The sequence below is a fragment of the Bombina bombina genome, chromosome 4 (genome assembly GCF_027579735.1).
Source record: "Bombina bombina isolate aBomBom1 chromosome 4, aBomBom1.pri, whole genome shotgun sequence".
In the NCBI taxonomy this organism is placed as follows: Eukaryota; Metazoa; Chordata; class Amphibia; order Anura; family Bombinatoridae; genus Bombina; species Bombina bombina.
The window spans coordinates 731373230-731398074 of record NC_069502.1 but is presented as its reverse complement, the minus strand read 5'-3'; the positions used below and the strand labels follow the sequence as shown (position 1 = coordinate 731398074).

The 24845-nt window shown below is 36.8% G+C and overlaps 1 protein-coding gene across 1 annotated transcript in view; it reads right to left on the bottom strand.

The window, feature by feature from the left end:
* The window catches only part of PLG (plasminogen), a 136667-nt gene extending 114225 nt beyond the window's left edge, over positions 1–22442 (bottom strand). The window contains exons 1-2 of the mRNA XM_053710940.1: positions 22358–22442; positions 949–1084 (exon numbers count right to left, since the gene is read on the bottom strand). Coding sequence (XP_053566915.1) covers positions 949–1084; positions 22358–22406 — 185 coding nt within the window. The 5' untranslated portion in view covers positions 22407–22442. The remainder of the gene's footprint in view (positions 1–948; positions 1085–22357) is intronic.
* Between the last annotated feature and the right edge of the window lie 2403 nt (positions 22443–24845).

Genomic DNA, 24845 nt, shown 5'->3' with positions numbered 1-24845 from the left:
GTGACCACTACACTACAGAAAAAAATAAAAAGGGAGGTTATAGGTACTGGCAGACAGCTGCCAGTACCAAAGATGGTGAAAATAGTAAGGAGGGGTTAGAGAGCTGTTTGAGGGGGGAATCAGGGACAGAGGGATAGGGACTGAAAGATAGGGAGAGGGAGAGAGACAGAGTTACAGGGACAGAGGGATAGGGACAGAGTGAGAGGGACAGAGGGATAGGGACAAAGTGAGAGGGACAGATGGATAGGGACAGAGGGATAGGGAAAGAGGGATAGGGACAGAGTGAGAGGGACAGATGGATAGGGACAGAGGGATAGGGACAGGGAAAGAGGGATAGGGACAGAGTGAGAGGGACAGATGGATAGGGACAGAGGGATAGGGATAGGGATAGAGGGATATGGACAGAGGGATAGGGGCAGAGGAACAGGGACAAAGGGATAGGGATAAAGAGACAGGGACAGAGGGTTAGGGACAGAGGCATAGGGGCAGATGGATAGGGACTGAGGGATAGGGATAGAGGAATAGGGACAGGGATAGAGGGATAGGGACAGAAGTAGAGGGACTGAGGGATAGGGATAGAGGAATAGGGACAGGGATAGAGGGATAGGGACAGAAGTAGAGGGACTGAGGGATAGGGATAGATGAATATAGGGATAGATGAATAGGTATATTTATTTCATTAAACATTTTGGCCTGTGTACACAGGCTTTACCACTAGCATAAATATAAAAAAAAATGCATAGGCAAAATAATAATATTAATTTTCACAATCAGACAAATAATTTAGTGAATGGATATTCACTTACCTAAGCACTTAGTAACCTGCCCAAAACATTTAAATAAAAAATGCAAACCTGTTGTGTGAGCAAATAGAATAAGTTTTTTTGTGTTCATTATCTCTCAACAGACAAGTTTACAACAAACAATTTCAGTGATTTGACAACTTACCTGCACGTAAATTTACTTTCATTTTCACATTTTTCTGCGCATAACACATCATTATTTATGGTGTAATATTGCCTTTCGGTCCCAAGAATCCAAGCACCTTCAGTTTTTACATAATTATCTAATACATCACCTACAGCTAAAAAAAAAAAAGTTTGATTAGTTAATATGAACAATATAAAAAAGGGGTATCACCTTTAGAAATCAATGATAATTACATCTACATTAAGGGATTCATTTCTTACTGCAATGCACTAAACTAGATTTATGGATAGATTTGTTAATAGCAATACATTCAGTTGATAATTGTCATTTTTATAGCAATCACCTACAAATTGTTGAGCTTTTTGTGTGAAGCATCCATAGAAATCATACTTTGTTTTTTTAATCAAATCAAGCTTTTTTAGAAAATAGCTTTAGTTTGTAGAATACCATAGGAAAGTGTCACCCTATGAAATGAAGAAAAAAAACAAAAAACTCTGTGGCATACATAGTAAATAGCAGTAGTAATTTCCTAAATATTAAAAAAAAACAAAAAAAAAAAAAAACATTTTATGGTCCTACATTTAAGTTTACCTTAGAAAAACACAAACCATTTGAACTATCTTGAAAGTTATACAGAAAATGAGTAGGTCTAAAACATATTATAGAAATATTACATAAGTTTTAAAATTACACTAAATATTGATCTCTCTGAGGGTTGGCAAAACCAATTATGGCACTGTATTCAAGTTCAATGCTCCTATCCCTGTCTACACCACAATAGCAAAAAAGATTATTTCCATTAAAAATCATCCATATAGGGCCTGGCGATCAAAGAGTCTCCAGCTTGAAGAGAAATTGCAGTGCAGACTTCACAGGGGCTGAACTCACTGAATGCTCAAAGAAAAAGGGCAGAACTCTACAGCACTGCAAGATCGCTCTCATTTCTGAATCTGAAGCTCAGTGTAATATAGCACTGCATGATATGAGAGTTTTGTTACACTTACACTTTGTGCTTTGTATTTTATATTACTCTACATGTCAGATTGGGTCCGTTCAGTATTATTAGATTCAAACTTTGCTCTTTCTATTTTGTGCTAGATTACAAGGGGAGCATGAATTTATTGGACCCCCGCAAACTGGCAAATTCGCACATTTCTGGGCACGTGATAAATAATCAGCTGTGCCCTAGTATTACTCGGTTTTATATATATATATATATATATATATATATATATATATATATATATATATATATATATATATATTATATTTTGCGCTCAACTTGTAATCTGGCCCTTTATGTCTTAATAATACCTTTAGATTAGAGCCAGCTGTGATTTTCAAAATTCTGATTATGTTTGAACATTTCTGTGTTACTTTAACAAATAAGGATCATACTTGTATATTTCTGTGTATCTTTTAAAACTTACATTGCACGTGATATTTTCTCAATTGTAAAATAAAACACAGCTTCAAGAAGAGGGACAGGGGAGTTCCCCAGGCTGAACAGGGGAGTTTACAAGGTATGTCTGAAGCTCTTTGACAAGTCTTGTGAAATTTTGTAAGCATTTTAAACAGGCTGTTCTCACTGATTTTTCTTGCCAGCTGTGTGCAGGTGAAGTTTGCTCAAATTTCCCAATACAATTATTTAACTGACAGAAAAGTAATATGTACTAAACTATAGGCAAAAACAGGTTAAATTGTAGTGAAAACTTTTTCAGTTATATTTGGAATTGATGCATACTGAGCTTTTATATCAGCCCCGGGTGTTCTGCAGTTACCTTCTCTCTACTCTGTGAAACTCTGTATCCCGGGGAGCTTCTCTACTTCATATGAAATGCATCTCTCATCACTTTTTAGGTTTTCTCTTTTTTCTTAAAGAATTCAGTGAGTTCAGCCCCTGTGAAGTCTGCACTATAATTTCGGTCAAGGCTAGAGAATCTTTGCTATTCTGGCCCATAGAAAGCTCTCTGGGAAACTGAAGATGTCAGTTTTTAAGTTTTATTTTGAATAGAAGAAATACAAAGTTTAATGTAATATGTAAAAGATACACATAAATATACAAAGATACACAGAAACTATGAAAGCATAATCAGAATTTATAAAATCATAATCCTAAATACACTGCTGTATACAAAATAAAATACAAAATAGAAAGTGCAAAGTTTAAATGTAATAAAACTCAATCTGAGGTGTAAAGTGATATAACATAGAAATGCACTAGTACTCTAATGTCATGCAGTGCTATATTGCACTGGGCTTGTCTCTCCTTCACATACACAAATGCAGGGAATGCCACTTGGAGAAGTATAGCAAAATCTGCCTTTTAAGAATTTCATTAGGGATCTTGCAGTGCTGGGTGATCATTTTAGATCATCTCACTTGAGTAGAGAGGTTTATATCATCAGGCCCATACTATTTTACAAAATATCATATATTATTACACTCACCCAGTTCTCATATTTTTTTATGATTCCTGTAATTTCCAGTTCAGAAAAAAACATGGATCTATGAGACCTCACATCATCAACACAACCAAACGAGGATAGCTGTTGCTGCCAGGTGATAAGTATTACTATGACAATCATTTAACAGTTACACAGATATGAAACTCCTTATTTGAATGATGGGATTTCACTATTTCAAATGACGGGTTGTATGATATATTAGTGAAGGGACAATAAAGACCAATTAAAATTTACAAAAATACCAAAAATGAAATCAATGTTGTGAGGTAGTTTTCAAGTTATGACACTCGCTTGGTGGCAGAACGAAACCAGGACCACTCAATTGACAGTTGAGGCTGCTGCTTTCAAATATAGGGTCTTAATTATGTCTGTGTATTGTAGGAATCACTATAAAGGATACCCACCCTGCTGATGTTGTCCCATACAAATATGATTTTGACAGGAGATCACTGTTGCCATGGTGATCAGCAGATAGCCATCTGAGCATGTGACCCCTCATTTAAACAGGCACCTACTACACCTGTGACTGCAATTTCTGTGCCAATCAGCTGCTAAGCTAATTTAAGTGGTGTAAGATCCAACATTTGAAAATGGGAACAACCTTGTTGAAAATATTATTGCAAATATTGCTGCCATATAGTGTTCAATACATATACACATTCCTTACTTCAGTATGCACTCATGGAAGGAAGCAAAGTTCAACAACTGTTACTAAAATAAATAAGTACATTTGATAATAGATGTAAATTGAAAAGTGCTTTAAAACTTTACACTCAATATGAATCATGAAAGCTTAATTTTGACTTCCAATTAAAGGGACATGTAACCCAAATTTTTTCTTTCTTGATTTAGAAAGAGCATGCAATTTTAAACAACTTTCCATATTTACTTCTATTATCTAATTTGCTTCATTCTCTTGATATCATTAGCTAAAAAGCGTAGCTATATAGGCTCAGTAGCTGCTGATTGGTGGCTGCACATAGATGCCTCGTGTGATTGGCTCACCCATGTGCATTGCTATTTCTTCAACAAAGGATATCTAAACAATGAAGCATATTAGATAATAGAAGTGAATTGGAATGTTGTTTAAAATTGTATTCTCTTTCTGTATCATGAAAGAAAATATATGGGTTTAATGTCACTTTAAGTGTAACTTTGAACTAGATTACCACCAACACACGCAAACATGATTGAACATGTTTAGAAAGTGCTGCATTACAGAAAGCATTATTTCCACCTACTGCATTCCTTAAGGAGGTTTTTCATTTTTGAAGAATGGTTTCACTGCACACAGTATAGGACTTGCTTAGCTGCATTCCTAGAAACTGGAGTGAAGTAATACAAAAGAATTTTGCCAGTTGTTAACATGGAACAGACTAGTTACCATTTCTGTCCTAAATGGAGACTTTTTCCTTGACTGCTATCCTATTATAATGTTAAAAAAAGTGACAGTAAACACTGTAGATACAAGATATTTGTTATCTTGCTATACTATAACATATTAGCCAAGTCTAAATATTGTTGTTGTTTTTTTTTTTTAAACAAATAAACATCTTATTTGCTGCAATTTTGTTTCAATATCAAAACTCAACAAACTAATTGCCTTATTTGGAGGAGCCAATCAGAGCTTGAGTCTGAAACAGACAAGACTAGCCACTGTCTTATTCTTAGGGCTCGATTTATCAAAGACCTACGGCTGCAAGTTCTCACAAGAACTTGCTCGCCGTATTTTAACAAGCAGCGGTCACCAGACTGCCGCTTCCCTAACCTCTTCGCCACCTCTAAGGTGGCGAAATTCAATCTCTGTGGTCGAGTCCGATCGAGGAGATTGACAGCTCCTGCCCGCGTGTGATTGGCTGTGCACGGGCAGGGGGCGGGATTGCACGCGAACGCAAAATTGCGCTTGTGTGCAATGGTGATTACCTGCGGGTAATTTTGCCCCGCCACAGCTTTGATAAATCTAGCCCTTAGTATAAAGGGCATTGTTCTGCAGTTCTCTGAAGTCAAAATTAAAGCTTCATGATTCAATGCAATTTAAAAAAAAAAAAGCTTTCCAATATACTTTTATTTTCAAAACGTGCACATTATTTTTATATGCACAAACGGGAAATTAGGGAAAGATATAAAGCAGTATTACCTTTTTCAGTTCTGAGAATTAGAAAAGCTAAACTACTTTAAAGGGACAGTGTACACCAATTTTCATTTAACTGCATGTAATAGGCACTGCTATAAAGAATAATATGCACAGATATTGATCAAGAAATCTATTATAAAACCGTTTAAAACTTACTCAGAAGCTCCCAGTTTAGCTCTGTTGAAAATGTTAGCTGGAACACCCACTGAAAGTGGTTTTATAGCAAAAAAGCAGACCCTCCCCCCTCCCCGTTCCTTTGCATATGGAAAGACTCTTTACACAAACAGGAGCAAGCTGGAGTAGGTATACATCAGTATTCTTATAAAACTTTGGGACTTGGTTAGGAGTATGAAAATCAGCACAATGATATTTAAACATAAGCAAAACTATACTTTAAAAAAAAAAAAAGACCTGTATGAGCTATATAAATGGATCATCTACAAAACATTTATGCAAAGAAAAATCTAGTGTATAATGTCCTATTAAGAGGGGGGAAAATAAATATTGAAAGTATACTGCACGATTGTTTTACTGTAGAGCAAAGTGGGACATCAGTACTTATGGCTGGGTTTTTTTTCCAACATGCAGCTGACAGTAGCTGATAGATAACTGTTCATACAGTATTTACTTTTGTAAGCTGAAGTAAAATATCTTCCTTTTTTACATATAGATGTTCAGGTGATATTTTCTTGTCAGATTTTTGCAGTTATTCTGCACCACTTTCAAGTGATTTAATGGGTAGTATGTCCCTTTAACCAAACAGGCCAATACCAAGGGCAGCAGGATTTGGGAGGGCACCACATTTTTGGGGGTAATTTATTGGTACCTTCCACACCCATAATCTACATTTGTTTTATTTATTAATTTTATTTTAAATCAGTAATAACTGGTTGTCTTGTGACCACTCCATACAACCCTCGCCTCTGGCTGCGAGAAATATATAAGGTAATTTAAGGTAATTATGAACTAAAATAACTGGGGGAGTAGCAGCAGGTTTCCCGATGACCGTTCAAAAACTAAATACAAAACATACATTTACATACAGTAACTATCAACATATAATATACAGTATATGATTATCACTACTATCACTATCAGCTTATGCTATCTGACAGTTATAATACTTTAGAAAGTTTATGGCTGAGAGAAGCCTTTTTAGATATTTTATGTTGATTCATAACAAACTGAATTAATGGGAAAGTAAACACCTTGAGATTTTTTAATATAAAATGTTTATTTATGTCTAATGAAACATATATATATATTCATTATTTATTTTGCTCCTTTTTCGTGTAATTTAGCAATGAAAATTGAGCAATTTCTAATTATCAGAAGTTGAAATGCACCTGCTGACTGTTCAAGGCTAACTCTTCTACATATCTGTCCCTTATTGGCTTTATCAGTAAACAAGAGCAAAACAATGTACTTTATACTAGCATTATTACCGTGCCTAACCTTGTTGTCTGTGGACTGAAGCCCAGATTGGCTCCTCCAAATAAGGCAAATGGTGGGTGGGGTTTGGCTATTAATAAACATTTGCAGTAAAAAGGATCTTAACCCCCTGATGCCAGGAGGCAAATGCTTAGATCGGAACAAAGTTCCGATGTAAACACTTGCTGGTAAAATGAAATCACATGATAGTTTATGCGATCGCTTGATTTCAAAGCAAGGATCGGATCATGGAGGACTGCCTACACTACTAGGCATGCACCCCAGACTGATTTGCCATTAACTTAAAGGAGGAAGCTTAGCTGCAGTACTCTATATAAGGTAGCACCTTCCATGCTGTCCTAACGGCATTAAAGCCCAGCATTGTTAGGACAGCATGGAACATCCTAATGGTGTGAAGGGATTAATCACAAATTGACTGATATGTTATTCTGCAGCAACACAACGGAAGTGTTTTATAATTACAAGCTGTTTACTGTCCCTTTAATCTACAGATTTTACTGTTTCCTACCTACAAATATCTTAACCCCTGGGCCTCTCTCTGCCGCAATCTCGCTAAAACTAACGAGATTGTGCTATTTCTGCACGCCCCACATTGGTGGGCGGGACTGCTATGGGAAAAAAAACACCTTGAGCAGCAGGGAGGGGGAGGAGGGAGAGGGGGATCATACTGAGGGAAAGGATATGAGGGTAGGAAATTGATCTGGGAAGGGGAGGGGGGTAAATGAGATGGGGAGCAGCTACACTACAGAAAAAAATTGTTTTGTTTTGTTTTTTAAATATTCTAAACTAAAATTGGCAAATTTGGGAAAACTGGGTACTGCTGCCAGTACTTAAGATGGCAGCTAATAGGTAGAGGGGGAGGGTTAGAGAGCTGTTTGGGGTATCAGGGAGGTTGGGGGGGTAAGGGGGATCCCACACTGCAGAAAATATATTTTAAAAAAATTATATTAAAAAAAAAACCTTTAATTTTAATACTGGCAGACTTTCTGCCAGTACTTAAGATGGGGTGACCATTGGGGGGTGGGGGAGGGAAGAGAGCTACCTAATTAACCCCTTCACTGCTGAGCATAATACAAGTGTGGTGCGCAGCTGCAATTAGCAGCCTTCTAATTACCAAAAAGCAATGCCAAAGCCATATATGTCTGCTATTTCTGAACAAAGGGGATCCTAGAAATGCATTAATAACCATTTGTGCCATAATTGCACAAGCTGTTTGTAAATAATTTCAGTGAGAAACCTAAAGTTTGTGAAAAAGTTATTTATTTATTTATTTATTTTAAGTTTTTTGTTGAGGTATCAATGTTAAACATACAAGCATCGAGAAGATGCATTCGTCCCATTTGGTTACAGGAGGGGGACGGAAGACATCTTAGTGACATGTGCATAGTATGAATAAAAAAGGCAAAATGAACAGTGATCATCAAATAATTCTTGGAAAACATAAACAGTAAAACATTAACAAATGGCATAAGCCTTGGTTACCTCATTTTACATCTGAGCTGTATTAAAATAGCTTTAGTATAATTAAAATGATTCTGCGCTGTGCATCCTGGTCTGGAAGATTAATCTATAGTCTTTGCAAAAAATTACTTAACCTGATATGTAGCGAACCTCTAAGACAATAGGGATCATGAAACAAGTTAGGATCAAGAAATGACTGGGAGGAACCTAATTGGGACGAACTGTGTCCCTCTGCAGGAGCTTCAATTACCTAATTACGGTCAGGCAGGTGGAGAGGGAAGTAAACGAGGAAAGGGGAAGAAGGAGGAGACGAGTGGAGAATGATAGGAGAAGGGAAGATGCAGTGGGTGCTTCTAGCCAGTCTATTTAGTTGTGTACGTGAGGAGAGCTTTTATCTGTGGAGCCAAGTGTCCCATATCTTCCAGTAGGAGTCTAGTTTGTTCAGTTGTTGGAAGAAACCCTGTTCCATGGAGGCAAATGTCTCCAATGTTTTCGTAATAGCTGACATGGGGGGGGGGTCTTGCTGTCTCCAGAATCTAGCAATCGAGATCTTGGTTGCTGCAAATATGAAAATGGCTAGTTGTTTCAGAGGCCTCGGCATCTTCATAGCGAAGATATGAAGGAGAGCAACTTTAGGGTCTCTGGGAAGAAGAATACCGACAGATCTACATAGCTGGAACACCTCATCCCATAGTTTATTTATCCCCGGGCAGGACCACCAGGTGTGTAAGTCGTTTCCAACTTGCCCGCAGTTTCTCCAGCACAGCGGGGAATGGGTCGAGGACATCTGTGCTAGCCTTAGGGGAGTGAAATGCCATCTCAGTGAAATTTTAACGTGTAGCTCTATTGAGTTAGCGCAGTGGAGTGTATTCTTGGTGAGTGAGAAGGCGTGTGCCCAGGTCTCGTCAGAAATTGTACATTTTAGATCTTGAGCCCAGGCTTTGAGCTGCCAGACATCTCCAGCAACTACATCCTTCATGATTAGGCTATAGTGTATGGAGAGGGGTCAAATCTGAGTTAAAACCGACTGCCGCCTCTCCTCCCAGATAGAACGCTGTCTCAGCTTCGAGATTGGGAAACCCCAGCTAGAGAGAAATTTATGTAGTCTAAGCCATTCAAATTGAAACCAAGGAGGCCAGAGGTCATGCCCCTCTGGTAGGAGGTCAGCCAGCTGCAGCATATTCTGCTGGTACAGGTCAGAAACGTGAGCAAGATCCCATTTCCTCCACTGTGTGACATGGGAATTCGGGAGACCCCAAAAGTTATTTTTTTTTATTTGATCGCATTTGGCGGTGAAATGGTGGCATGAAATATACCAAAATGGGCCTAGATCAATACTTGTTTACTAAAAAATATATAGTTTTGATAGGTAAATTTAAAAAAAGTCTCTATTTCTGTTTAAATGTAGTGATGGCAAAAATGATAAAAATGCTCTGGTCTTTTGGGGAAGATTTAGTCTGAAATGCCCGGTCCTTAAGGGGTTAAAGAAAATAATTTTATGTAGATCTGCCTGCTATATATGTTTCACTTTAGTTCCCTGTGCTCCATGTTATATAATATTTTGTTCTGGCTACACAATTTTAGGTCTAAAGTATGTGCTGTTCCAGTATTTTAATTGAGTTATTACTGTATATTTTAAAGTTACCCAAGGTCCTTTTTATTATGATTATTATTAGCAGTAGTATTATTAGTTACTTATAAAGCACTAACAGATTATACAACACTATACAAAGTTCAAAACATTTATGGCCAGATTACGAGTGGAGCGCAAAATATCGCTTACGCAAGCGGAATATTTACGCTCCACTCAGTAATACCAGCATTCACACTGCAGGGAAGCTTTGCACGCACAAGAGCACGCTTACATAGGCTCCAATGGGAGTCTCGTTCTCGCGCCGTCAGACACAGCTAAGAACCTAGTGCAGCGAAAGGGGTAAATCGTGCAATGATGAGCAGCAAAGTGTAAATATATATTTATATGAATATATACATATATTTTTTATTTATTTATGTGTTTATATGAGTATATACACCTATTAACAGATACATATATATGTATATAAGCATATACATATTTATTTACAGGGAACACACAGGTCCCATAAACCACTATGTAAAATCACTTTTCAGTGCCGTTTCTTTTCTAACACCCCATATCCCCTCCCTTAAAGGGACATTGTACACTAGATTTGTCTTTGCACAAATGTTTTGTAGATCATCGCTTTATATAGCACATCTGGGAGTGTTTTTGCTACTATGTATAGTTTTCCTTATTTTTAATAACATTGTGCTGATTTTCAGACTCCTAACCAAGCCCCACATTGTCAGATGTATACATGCGTTTATAGACTACTGCTGGCTCCTGTTTGTTTAATCTGTCTTTTTATATGCAGGGAAGGGGGGGAGTTTCTGCTCCCAGCTCCTTTCACTGGGTGTTTCAGTTAACCTCATCAACAGTGCTAAACTGGGAGCTTCTAAATCATTTTTTAAAAGATTTTATACTGGATTTTAAGATCAGTATCTGTCTATATTTTTCTTTATAGTAGTGTCTATTACATGCAGTTATATGAAAATTGGTGTATACTGCCCCTTTAAGCCCTTAAAACTGCTTTGTGCAGTTCTTTATTTATTTATTTTAATTGCTACATTTTTTGAATAAAAAAACAACGTACTTAAAGTTGGAGGCAATTGGGGGAATTTTTTTTACAATTAACCATATATCTCAACTCTGGTTAATTTTCGGAACACTAATTGCTACTGCAAGCTTGCGGTAGCATTAACCAGCCACTTGTAATGATTGGTCATTTATTGTGTGCCCATAAACGGGCGAATTTGCCCGTTTACTGCCACGCTATAAATTAGTGCCCATATAGGGTACATTACATACACATACAGGTACAATAAGTGTAGGTTACATATTTATTTATTTTTCATTTAATTATAAAAAACTTGCATTGACAAGGCTATGCACCCAGCAATCTGCATGTAACTTTAAAATGTACTCATAAGGCAATATAATGAAAAGAATATGTATTAACCACAGAAGAAGAAAACATTATTCTTGTAGAGAATTCAGACGCAGAAATGCACAATATAAATACATTTGCCACCATACTTAGAAAGGTTAAATGGAGATGTTGTATTTAAACAGCACATTTAAATGTATTTTTGTTTGTTTAAAAAAAAAAATAGTTATCAGCTATTGAGTAATCTTTTCCTAGGAATGAGTTGAGCATAAACAAACACTTCCTGTTGGTTTCAAAATCAGTTTAAACAGCTTAAAAATTAACCTTTCTGATCCAAAAATATGTTTTAAACATATTTTACTTGTTTGACCAACACTGTTTCATATCCAAGATATCTTTGTTTTAGTTTAATGTTCCCTTATATTGGCATAACCAGTGTTTTACAGTCAGGTATCCAAATGAATTCAGATGTTTTTTTACTATGATAAGCAAGTTTAAGACAAAACTTAGGTCCTAAATTATGTTTTTAGGGAGGAGGTAAATATACATTTTATGTTCTAAATTTCAAACCTTTTTTGATGGCCAAAATTCTCTCATGGCCCAGGAATTAAAGGGACACTAGAGTTAAAATGAAACTTTAAAGATTCAGATAGAGCATAAAATTTTAATCAACTCTTCAATTAATTTGCATTACCTAAATGTGCAAAAGTTTTTAATTTACAGACTTTCTGAGGCACCAGCTCCTACTGAGCATGTGCAAGAATTCAAAGACTATAAATAATAACATTTTGTGATTGGCTGATGGCTGTCACATGATGCAGGGGTAGGGACATAGAACTAACTTTGAGATTTGTCAGAAAGAAATCTACTACTCATGTGAAATTAAATTTGTAATTTAAAAATCATACAAATGAATAATTGAACCATTAACATATAAATATATGCAGGGAAAAATTGTATTGTATAAAAATTTAAAATTTGTATGCAAATTACACAGGAAGAAAATCGTATTAACTATGCACAGTGTAAATTGTAATTTAAGTACACTGGATGTGCAATAAAAGCATTGACATTTGTACTTATAAGTACAAAATATGAAGCAGAATTGTTGCTTTTGCGAAAAATGGGCTGTGCATGGGTGTTCCATGGTGGGCTTATATGAATTTGTCTCTCTAATCACAGCGTAATTCTGTAAAGATTTTCGAACTACAGATCTCACAGTTTTTTTCTTGCCAGCTAGAAGGTCACAAGCTTTTCTCAAAACACTCAAAATACTTATAACACTAATAGAAAAGCACATGCATATGAGAATAGAAGTGGTTGTAAGAGGCTATATGCAGAAAGCAGCTTAATGTGATTTATAGTGGCTACAAAATTTAATTTTTAAAGTGTGTCCCCCTGCTCCCTTAGAGCATGTAATTTTAAGACTATTGACCATGCAGCACTGTGTGTTTAACCCCTGCAATGGGGTTAAACACACAGTAGAAATACCTCTCAGGACTCACGGTGCACTGCAGGTCCCAAGCGGAACTTGCTACTTATCCAATCAGCGGTGCTAGCCTCACGGCTCAGATGTGCAGCTAGCACTACTGAATGGATCAGCAGCGTTTTCCACCTGGGACCAGCAGTGCACCAACAGTCCATAGTGGTATTTATAGAGTGTGTTTGACCACATTGCATGGGTTAAACACATATTACTGCAGGGTTGATAGTCCTAAAATGATATGCTCTAATGGGTTTGAGCATGTAACTTTTTTTTATTATAATGGCCCTTTAAAGTACACTTGTTGAAAATAAAAGTGAATTTAAAAGTGTTCTAAAATTACAAGCTCTATCTGAATCATGCAAGTTTAATTTTGACTTTTCTATCCCTTTAAGATAGATTTTATTTGTGCAAATGAGAGGTGAACCACATACAGAATATTAACTTAATTATTTATTATTTACTGATGTGGCATCCAAACCACAGGTCAGACCAATTGCTTAGATCACCATTAGCCACCTCTTGTTAAAATGTAGGTTATTTCCTTGAGAGCATACTGATGTAGGCTCAGGAATATGCACAACTTGATCATCATATGTCAGTTGTATTTGCAAAGGTTTTTTATAGTAATATCATTAATATAATACTCAATACATCCTTCTTAGAAAAGAAAAAAAGAGATGACTAATTCTTAAGAACAAATCGTAATACTGTAAGAAAGATAAATCAGTAGAACATTTTTTTAATTTAACAAAATTATCTTCATTAAGTAATAAAGAGATTTTAGAACCTTTTAGACTGACAAACAGAATAGTTAATCTGCTTCAGTTAGAAATGTTAAACTCCAGACCTTAAAATAATTTCATGCCACTCCCTCTAATTATGAGTGCCCCCATTTTGGAATTTAGTTTTTTTTTGCAAGTATCTGAAGGAGAGTTGCTGCCCATGTACAAACTGAAACGCAGAAAAAGCAAGATATAAACATAGCGGCACCTATAACTTAAAGGAACACTAAACCCAAAATGAATCTTTCATGATTCCGATAGAGAATATAATTTTAAACAATATTCCAATTTACTTCTATTATCTAATTTGCTTCATTCTTTAGATATCTTTAGTTGAAGAAATAGCAATGCACAATGGTGATCCAATCACATGAGGTATCTATGTGCAACCACCAATCAGCAGCTATTGAGCCAATCTAGATATGCTTTTCAGCAAAGGATATCAAGAGAATGAAGCAAATGAGATAATAGAAGTAAATTGAAAAATTAAAACTGCATGTTCTTTCTAAATCATGAAAGGAAAAAATTTGGGTTTCGTGTCCCTTTAAGGGAGGTGGGAAATTACCTCAGTACTATGCTTTTAAGATGTAATCAGTGTTTAATGTCCATTTAAGATCCTCAGCTAAATCAGCATAAATCAGTAATATCAGAGTTGTAATGACTTGATTAATAAATATCATTTTATTAATTTACAAGCATTTCTAATGATTTTTCAATAACACAGTGAGAGAAAACCTTTGGAGAGTGTTTTAACTTTAGCACAGATGTGCCCAAATGTAAGATCTCAATCAACCACTAGATATTTAAAGGGATAATAAACACTTTGAGATTTTAATATAAAATGTTTAATTATGTGTAGTAAAAGAACTCAGCAAAATACTTTTACAGTTTTTTTTACCTCCTTTTCCTACAATTTAAGCCTGAAAATGAAAAGTTTTCCAATTCTGACAACTGGATGGACACATGGCAAACACCACAAACTTGGTCCTGCCTAGGCTGACCATATTGCCGCTTTAAGAAGGAACACATGAAAAATACATATGTGAGGGTTCTTATGCAAAACCATTTCTTTAAACAGCCCTGAAAACAGCCCTGACATATGTATTTTTCATATGTGTCCCTTTTTAAAGCGGCAATATGGTCAGCCTAGTCCTGCCACATATCTGTCCTTAATTGTCTTCAGCAGAGAATATCAGATAAGAAACTGCTAAACAATGGAGACTTTTGATAATATAATGACCAGGGCTAGCTGTGTCAGGGTTGGCTCCTTTAAATAAGGCAAGAGGTGAGTGGAGCTAGGCTATTGAAAAACAATTGCATCAAACAAATCTTACTGCATTAAACATTTTAAACTCATCCACTATGTTAATTAAGTGAAAGACTGCAGAAAAAATCTTGTCATTACTGTCCCTTCCATTTTTTCCCATATGCAGAAAAGGTTTACAGAAATGTGCAGATATATCTTGCACAGGCATGTTCTGCACTAGTGCAATGGCCTCAAGGAAAACAGATGTTTTACAGTAAATTATTAGAATATTGCTGCTTAAAGAGACACTGAACCCAAATTGTTTCTTTTGTGATTCAGATAGAGCATGCAATTTTAAGCAACTTTCTAATTTATTCCTATTATCAAATTTTCTTAATTCTGGGGGGGCGGAGCAAGCCGTCGAGCTGAGAGGTCGCATCTCTATGGAGCTCTGCATCTTAATACAATCTAAAGTAATTTCATCTAGTTTCTGCGCTTATTACAGAGGAAAACTTGACTGGGAAAGGTATAGAGATGCGTTAAGACTTTAAAGGAACCAGCTTGATCACTCTGGAAACATGGTTTAAGTCTCTACACTTTGACTATGTTATACAGCAAACAGGAGCCTGTAGGCCACAATTGCTACCGGACCTTGGCATTAACAGGCTGGATCATTTTATAGCTCATACTGCAGGAAAATGCCTACAAAACCGCTAGAAGATAAGATGTCTGAGATATTGGAAAGTCACTTTTCTAACATGCTGGCAGCGATCTCCAGGTGGCTCACTCAGTTGAACTTGCGACACGCGGTCCAAGATGGCGCCACACTACAATTACACACTGCTGATCCTGAGATGTCTGGCTACTCGGGGATGGACATGAAGATCTTGGAGAGACGTACAGAGAATATGGAGACCCGGAATTCACAGGAGACTTACACGCTTATGCCGAGAGAGTTACCTGGGCTGCTACTTAACACCTAAACAATCTAACCATGTGACACTGTGCCGGCATAGTACTAGTGCTGAAATATTACAGCAAGCGCAGATGAAGAGGGCCATTGCGGAGACTACCAGAGTGGCATCCAGACCTGCTCATTTATTTGCGGTAAACTCTGATGAGGAGGATAGCTTTTTCGATTATATAGTGGTAACTACAGAAAGTGTAACACTGAAATTGCCTATATCCCATAGCTTGCGATATGATGGTAAGCCTGGAAACTTTTTTATATCTGTGGTCTCATCTTTGTATACCACATCTCACAATGTCCAAACTGTGGTGAAGATATTTATTCAGAGACTGCCATTGATGGACACGGAGCCAGGGATCCCTAAGGGTATTGGCTAAGGGGTCTGAACTGTTGTTCCTCAAGTTAATTCTGTTTTGACCGGACTTATTGGTTGTTCTGGAGCATTGTTTTGCTATACTTAAAATATGTTATATGTTAGGTGAATGCTAATGTTGGTTTAAAGTGTTTTAGTCGTTTACTGTTTTATATTTTTTGACTTGCTAGTTCGCTTATCGTGTCTAACGATGCTCTGCTGAGTTAGCACCTAATTTTCAGAGATCTGCCTTCACTAGTTAAGCTCATATTTTTTTAGGGCAAAATATGGCTGGTTATGTCCACATTACATTATTTTGTGATTCAATGGTCATATCTAAGTTTATACAGCAGTGATATTTGTTACACCTAGTTTCAAAACTCCACTAACAATTATAGCAGCACATTTTTAATATGGTTCCTTGGTTTTGCATCTGTTCCATTTTGGCTGTTTAGAACATATGTTAAATTCAGAGGATTATTATTTGCACTGTGTTCTCCATAATAGAGGGAATGGCTCTAGTTAAGCAATCTATATAGTTTGAAGCTACTGTATAGTAAGTCTTTATTTTTTTCTTGCTGGGCTGCCTGCAGCCGGGGTTGCCTAGCAAATACTTCATATATGTACCGATATAGTCATACCTAGAGGTATCTTTCTTGCAAAACTGCCATATAATCTCCTAGATTACCTATATTAGGGAGAATAACAATATCACAATGTTGATTATGTTTTTTGGAATAGTAATAGCTGTGCCTATTTTTTCTAATGGAGCTACTCATACTATCTATTCTACGTTGATATACATTAATAATTTACCACCTAACATATATGTCCTACTAGTTTAATCACTGTACTAGGCTGTCACAACCATTGTATTTTACGGCAAATACATATGTCTCCTATGCTAACCCACTCCATATCCAATGTGCTGCCATTTAATCAGTTCCCCTTTTCATATATTCTCATAAACTTAAGCCCGGTTTGTCCCGTCAAGTTCTCACTGTAAACTTTTATTATAATTGGTTTCCTCCATCCTATCATAAGGTACACACTCATACTATAGACCACTTTAGCTGGCTTATAGGAGGAGCTCTATCTTATTATCACCTATTATTTCACTGCCATAACTTTTAGTCTACATTATCTACCATGCCTAAATGACTACCTCCCCCCCCCCCCTCCATTTCCATATAATGTACCTTCCTGTTTGGAGGGGCTACTTAAGCAGTCTATCTTACTTGTACCGCAACCATAAATTGACTTCCCTTTATTTCATTTATGCTGTAACATAAGTTATATATGTCATTTTTATTTTCTATTGCAAAGCTGGTTATGCATGGCTACAGAATGTTTCCCCTAAGTTTTACAAGTATTGATGTAGTTTTTCTTGGATTCATTTATGCTGTATTACAAGTTGTAGATATTTATAGAATGTTTCAAGATGTCAGGGGACTCCTTACCTCTCTCTGTTATAAAAGTAGTCATGCATATCTGTAGAATGTTTTAAAGCAAAACTAAATCTGAAAATGTGAGGTGTTTATCCTGTGTGGTTAAATTTTTTCTGTGATATAATGGCTATGGCTATATCCCTAAATGTATATCAGATATGATTTTGCTTTTTGTTCTTTTCTGTATTGGTATACCTCTTGTAACATAGCATGTATGTCGTAAGTCTGTTCTCAACCTCAATAAAATATTTATAAAAAAAAAAAAAAAAATCTTAATTCTCTTGCGCCTAGATTTAGAGTTCTGCGTTAGCCGTGAAAAGCAGCGTTAAGGGGTCCTAACGCTGCTTTTGGCCGCCCCGCTGGTATTTAGAGTCAGGCAGGAAAGGGTCTAACTCTCAATTTCAAGCCGCGACTTTTCCATACCGCAGATCCCCTTATGCCAATTGTGTATCCTATCTTCCTAACGCCGGTATTTAGAGTCTTGGCTGAAGTGAGCGTTACACCTCTACCGACAAGACTCCTACCGCCCATGGAAAGGCTGTAGTTAAGAGCTTTATGGGCTAACGCCGGTATATAAAGCTCTTAACTACAGTGCTCTAAAGTACACTAACACCCATAAACTACCTATGTACCCCTAAACCGAGGTCCCCTCACATCGCCGCCACTATAATAAATATTTTTAACCCCTAATCTGCTGCTCCGTACACCGCCGCAACCTACATTATCCCTATGAACCCCTAATCTGCTGCCCCTAACACCGCCGACCCCTATATTATATTTATTAACCCATAATCTGCCCCCCAAAGTCGCCACTACATTACCCACACATATTAACCCCTAATTTGCCGACCGGACCTCGCCGCCACTATAATAAATGTATTAACCCCTAAACCGCCGCACTTCCGCCTCGCAAACACTATAATAAATAGTATTAACCCCTAATCTGCCCTCCCTAACATCGCCGCCACCTAACTTCAAGTATTAACTCCTAATCTGCCGACTGGACCTCGCCGCTACTATAATACATGTATTAACCCCTAAATCTAAGTCTAACCCTAACCCTAACACCCCCCTAAATTAAATATAATTTTAATCTAACAAAATAAGTTAAATCTTATTAACTAAAGTATTCCTATTTAAAACTAAATACTTACCTGTAAAATAAACCCTAATATAGATACAATATAATGAATAATTATATTGTAGCTATTTTAGGATTTATATTTATTTTACAGGCAACTTTGTATTTATTTTAACTAGGTACAATAGCTATTAAATAGTTATTTACTATTTAATAGCTACCTAGTTAAAATAATTACAAAATTACCTGTAAAATAAATCCTAACCTAAGTTACAATTAAACCTAACACTACACTATCAATAAATTAATTAAATAAATTACCTACAATTACATACAATTAAATAAAATAAATTACAAAAAAAACAAACACTAAATTACAAAAAATTACAAGAATATTAGGCTAATTACGCCTACTCTAAGCCCCCTAATAAAATAAAAAAAGTCCCCCAAAATAATAAAGGTCCCTACCCTATTCTAAATTAAAAAGTAACCAGCTCTTTTACCAGCCTTTAAAAGGGCTTTTTGCGAGGCATGCCCCAAAGTAATCAGCTCTTTTGCCTGTAAAAAGAAATACAACCCCCCCCAACATTAAAACCCACCACCCACATACCCCTACTCTAACCCAAACCCCCCTTAAATAAACCTAACACTACCCCTCTGAAGATCTCCCTACCTTGAGTCGTCTTCACCCAGCCGGGCCAAAGTCTTCATCCGATGGGGCAGAAGAGGACATCCAGACCGGCACAAGTCTTTATCCTATCTGGGCAGTAGAGGACATCCGGACCGGCAGACATCTTCATCCAAGCGGCATCCTCTATCTTCATCCATCCAGCTGATTGGATCAGCCAATCCGATTGAACTTGAATCTGATTGGCTGATTCAATCAGCCAATCAGATTTTTCCTACCTTAATTCCGATTGGCTGATAGAATCCTATCAGCCAATCGGAATTTGAGGGACGCTATCTTGGATGACGTCATTTAAAGGAACCTTCATTCGGCGAGTAGGCATCAGTTGAAGAGGATGGATCCGCGTCGGATGGAAGAAGATGGCTCCGCTCCGGATGGATGAAGAAAGAAGGTGCCGCTTGGATGAAGATGTCTGCCGGTCCAGATGTCCTCTTCTGTCCAGATAGGATGAATACTTCTGCCCCTTCTGGATGTCCTATTCTGCCCCATCAGATGAAGACTTCGGCCCAGCTGGGTGAATGCGACTCAAGGAAGGGAGATCTTCAGGGGGGTAGTGTTAGGTTTATTTAAGGGGGGTTTGGGTTAAAGTAGGAGTATGTGGGTGGTGGGTTTTAATGTTGGGGGGGTTGTATTTCTTTTTGGGGGGGCAGGTTAGGGGTTAATAAATATAATATAGGGGTCGGCGGTGTTAGGGGTTCATAGGGATAATGTAGGTTGCGGCGGTGTCCGGAGCTGCAGATTAGGGGTTAATTGTGTAATGTAGGTGTCAGCGATAGCGGGGGCGGCAGATTAGGGGTTAATAAGTGTAAGGTTAGGGGTGTTTAGACTCAGGGTTCATGTTAGGGTGTTAGGTGCAGACTTAGAGAGTGTTTCCCCATAGGAAACAATGGGGCTGCGTTGGGAGCTTAAAGCCGCTTTTTTGCAGGTGTTAGGTTTTTTTTTTCCCAAACTGCCCCATTGTTTCCTATGGGGGAATCGTGCACAAGCACGTTTTGCCAGCTTACCGCTACCGTAAGCAACGCTGGTATTGAGGGTTGAAGTGGCGGTAAATTTGGCTCAACGCACCCTTTTTGGAGCTTAACGCAGCCCTTCAGACAACACTAAATACCAGCGTTGTCTTAAGGGTGCATTGGAAAAAAAAGCTGCATTAGCTACGCGGGTCTTTACCGACAAAACTCTAAATCTAGCCGTTGGTATCTTTATTTGAAATGCAAGAATGTAAGTTTAGATGCCGGCCCATTTTTGGTGAACAACCTGGGTTGCCCTTGCTGATTGGTGGATAAATTCATCCACCAATAAAAAAGTGCTGTCCAGATTCCTGAACCAAAAAAAAAAAAAAAAGCTTAGATGCCTTCTTTTTCAAATAAAGATAGCAAGAAAACAAAGAAAAATTGATAATAGGAGTAAATTAGAAAGTTGCTTAAAATTGCATGCTGTTTCTGAATCACAAAAGAAAAAATGTGGGTTCAGTGTCCCTTTAATACTTATAAACTCACATTTCCGTAAAGGCAAAATGAAAACTTACACATTTCAGATATCGTGCGATTAAACAATTTATCTTTCCAATTTTCCAACTGTCATCAAATGTAGCTCTTTTTCTTGGTATCCTTCGTTGGAACATAGCTACTTTGCATGATGGCATACTGAGGTAGCCTTAGGAATGTGCACGTCTTGAGCACTATATATTCACATAAATACAGTTTCCTTAAGACATGTGTATGCTCTTAAGCCTACATCAGTATGCTCTCATGGAAAGCTTCAACAAAGAATATATAAAAGAGATCAATTTGATAACATAAGTAATTTGGAACACTTTTATTTTAATTCTACACTCTTTCTCAGTTATGAAAGATTGATTTTTCCTTTCCTTTTATGTACAACAATAGACCATTTTGACATTTAACAAACTCTAAACTAAATTTTGTGTACCCCGGTTTCAATACAAACTATCCTTAAAGCATATTGAAACAAGCAAACAAACAATTTGCACAATACAATTTGTTTGACAATTAGCATAAGTAAAATGCTTTGCCATTTCATACTAACACAATATTTTTATTTGTGAATCTGTTAAAACTTTGATTTTGTATCTAGTGTTTAAAGGTTTGTTTATCCTCTAAAAAAATAGCACATACCAGAACATATTTAAGACGCCTCTAAGCACAAGTATAGAATCATAACTTATTCCTAGTACAATAAACTCCTTTTGATGTTAGAAAATGGTCACAAACTGGAGGTGGTAACAAAGGCTGCCACAAAGCTACACATCAACGTTGGAGGTTGGCACTGGTCCTTTTCTCATTTAAAGGGACATAGTATTATAAAATATAATGCTCTATTTTTAAGGTAAGCTTATTTTAAAACAAATTCACATTTTAACTATGTTTTAACTTCAAGGTTGCACTCCTCAGACACCAGCATTTAGCTCCTGATGATGATACAGCCAGTGATTGGAGCATAGTGCAAACACATGTATGTATGCTCCTGATTGGTTCAACAGCTGTATATTCATCAGGAGCCGCAAGAAGCATAAATGTGGCTATGTGTTTAATCCATTTGCAGGAGCTAAACACATAATAAAAGAAAAAAAAAGATTTAAGATAAAATCCTGTTACAAACTAGGGGATCTATAACAATGGGCTCTCTAAAAGTCCTTTCAAATTGTATCTTAAAACTGTGCTGAAAATAAATTTTTGTTAGCAAGTCTCTACGGTAGTAGAATATACAATCCTAGTTGAAAACAGTTGATGGGAAAGTCCTTTCTTGAGCTGAATGCTCGGTTAAAATATGCCTTGGCAGTTAATGTATCCAGTTTGCTTTTCTTAAAGACAAAAATAAAATCTGTACTTTTCATAAGTAAGAAAAACAATAGCCCCAAACAACAAAATCTTACCTGCAGATATCGTTAACAGAAGGAGAAACACAGGTGTGTTAGTGCCCATTTTAGAAGAGAAATAGTGATGAGCTAAGAATACTAACTTAAATGTTCTTTTGGGGGCAAACAGAACAAATCTCTAAAACAAACAAAAATGTTAAATTCAGTCAATTATTATCCAGGTGACCTCTCGAACCTTCTCCTTTAAATGTTCCGGCTTAGCCTTGAATAGTACTGTTGCAAGCTTTTATTTACAGTATACATTTGCCTATGTATGCTAATGAGAAAATAGAAAATAGAAGAAGAATATTATTATTTATACTTCCATTGTTACATACCAGTAGTATCCACCTTTTTGAGGGCTTGAATTGTAATATAAAAAAATAGTTTATAACTGTGTTGAAAAATATTGCACTATATTGCTGTTTCTATTCTTTTGAATATTGTCTCCTGAAAGAGATGGTAATTCTTAGCCTAGCCCTTAGTGTTTAATGTCCAATTAATGTTTCTTAAGGACTCCAAGTAATGGTAAATCCTAACATTTCAAAATTGCTAGGATTTACCATTGTTAGAAATAAAAGTGAGCTTCAGTCATAAGTTTTAAAAAAAAGTATTCACAAAGTAGCCCTATTTTGCTGTGGCTTTATTGCGATTCTAAGTGCCTCCAGTCGTCTAAGGCAAAGATCATTTTATTTTTATTTTTTATGAGGTAACGTTTCCACCTCTTAGCCAATAGCCGTGCAAACCATCAGGCACAGTGCCGCACGGCTAGCATGGCTATTGGCTAAGAGGTGGAAACGTCACCTCATTAAAAAAATTATCTTTGCACTTAGTATCGCAATACAGCCAAAGCAAAATAAAGCTACTTTGGGAATATTTTTAAAACAAACTCATGACTACAGCTTACTTTTATTTTTAGCAATGGTAAATCCTAGTGTTTTTTAAACGTTAGGATTTACCATTACTTACTCCGCTCCATAATCTTCTTCAACATCGGGGCCCTCTTCATCCTGGCTCCTGATGCCGGGGGGCCCATCTTTGTGGCGGAGGTGAACTTTGGTGGCCTCGTTCACTGCCTCTGCTCCGCATATTCTTTTTTTGGCTCTCTTCTATGAGCCCTCCTCTTCATGAGGTCGCCGCCGTCCACTGGAATTCCCGAAGTGTGGAACCCCAATATATAGGGGTACCACTTAATTCCGATTGGCTGATTTTAAATCAGTCAATCCCTATTGACTGATTTAAATCAGCCAATAGCAAGAATGTTTTTAAATTTAAATTCTAATTATCCAATAGAAAAGGATTTAAATCAGTCAATTCATGTATGGGGGTTGATTAGGTGATTAGGTTAGGGCAGCTATTTACAATTAGGTTAGGGCAGTTATTTACAATGTTAAAAATATTATGCATTCTCATGCTGATGCATATTCTTTTAACTATTGTATATATTTTAATATGTATTATTTTTTGTTGTGTTTTTTATTGAAAACATAAATATATATTTTAAAATGTATATTTATGTTACAAAATGCATTAGTATTATAATTGTATTACTACATAACAGGCATGCAGTTATGTAATACTATAATTATAATGAAACTGTCTTTTATTACATAAATATCTATTTTACAATAATTAACGCATTAAGCAAGATTATCTACATTTGAATTACTATATCAACTACTTAAACTTATATGCATTATACATGACCATGCATTTTATTTAAAACGTAGATAAAGTGGGGCAAAAAAGTATTTAGTCAGCCACCAATTGTGCAAGCTATCCCACTTAAGAAGATGAGAGAGGCCTGTAATTTTCATCATAGGTATACCTCAACTATGAGATACAAAATGTGGAAACAAATTCAGACAATCACATTGTCTGATTTGGAAAGAATGTATTTGCAAATTATGGTGGAAAATAAGTATTGGGTCAATATCAAAAGTTCATCTCAATACTTTGTTGGCAATGACAGAGGTCAAACGTTTTCTGTAAGTCTTCACAAGGTTGTCACACACTGTTGCTGGTATGTTGGCCCATTCCTGCATGCAGATCTCCTCTAGAGCAGTGATGTTTTGGGGCTGTCGCTGGGCAACACAGACTTTCAACTCCCTCCAAAGGTTTTCTATGGGGTTGAGATCTGGAGACTGGCTAGGCCACTCCAGGACCTTGAAATGCTTCTTACGAAGCCACTCCTTCGTTGCTCGGGTGGTGTGTTTGGGATCATTGTCATGCTGAAAGACCCAGCCACGTTTCATCTTCAATGCCCTTGCTGATGGAAGGAGGTTTGCACTCAAAATCTCACAATACATGGCCCCATTCATTCTTTCATGTTCAGTCGTCCTTTTCCCTTTGAAGAGAAACAGCCCCAAAGCATGATGTTGCCACCCCCATGCTTCACAGTAGGTATGGTTCTTTGGTTGCAACTCAGATTTCTCTCTCCTCCAAACACGACGAGTTGTGTTTCTACCAAACAGTTCTACTTTGGTTTCATCTGACCATATGGCAT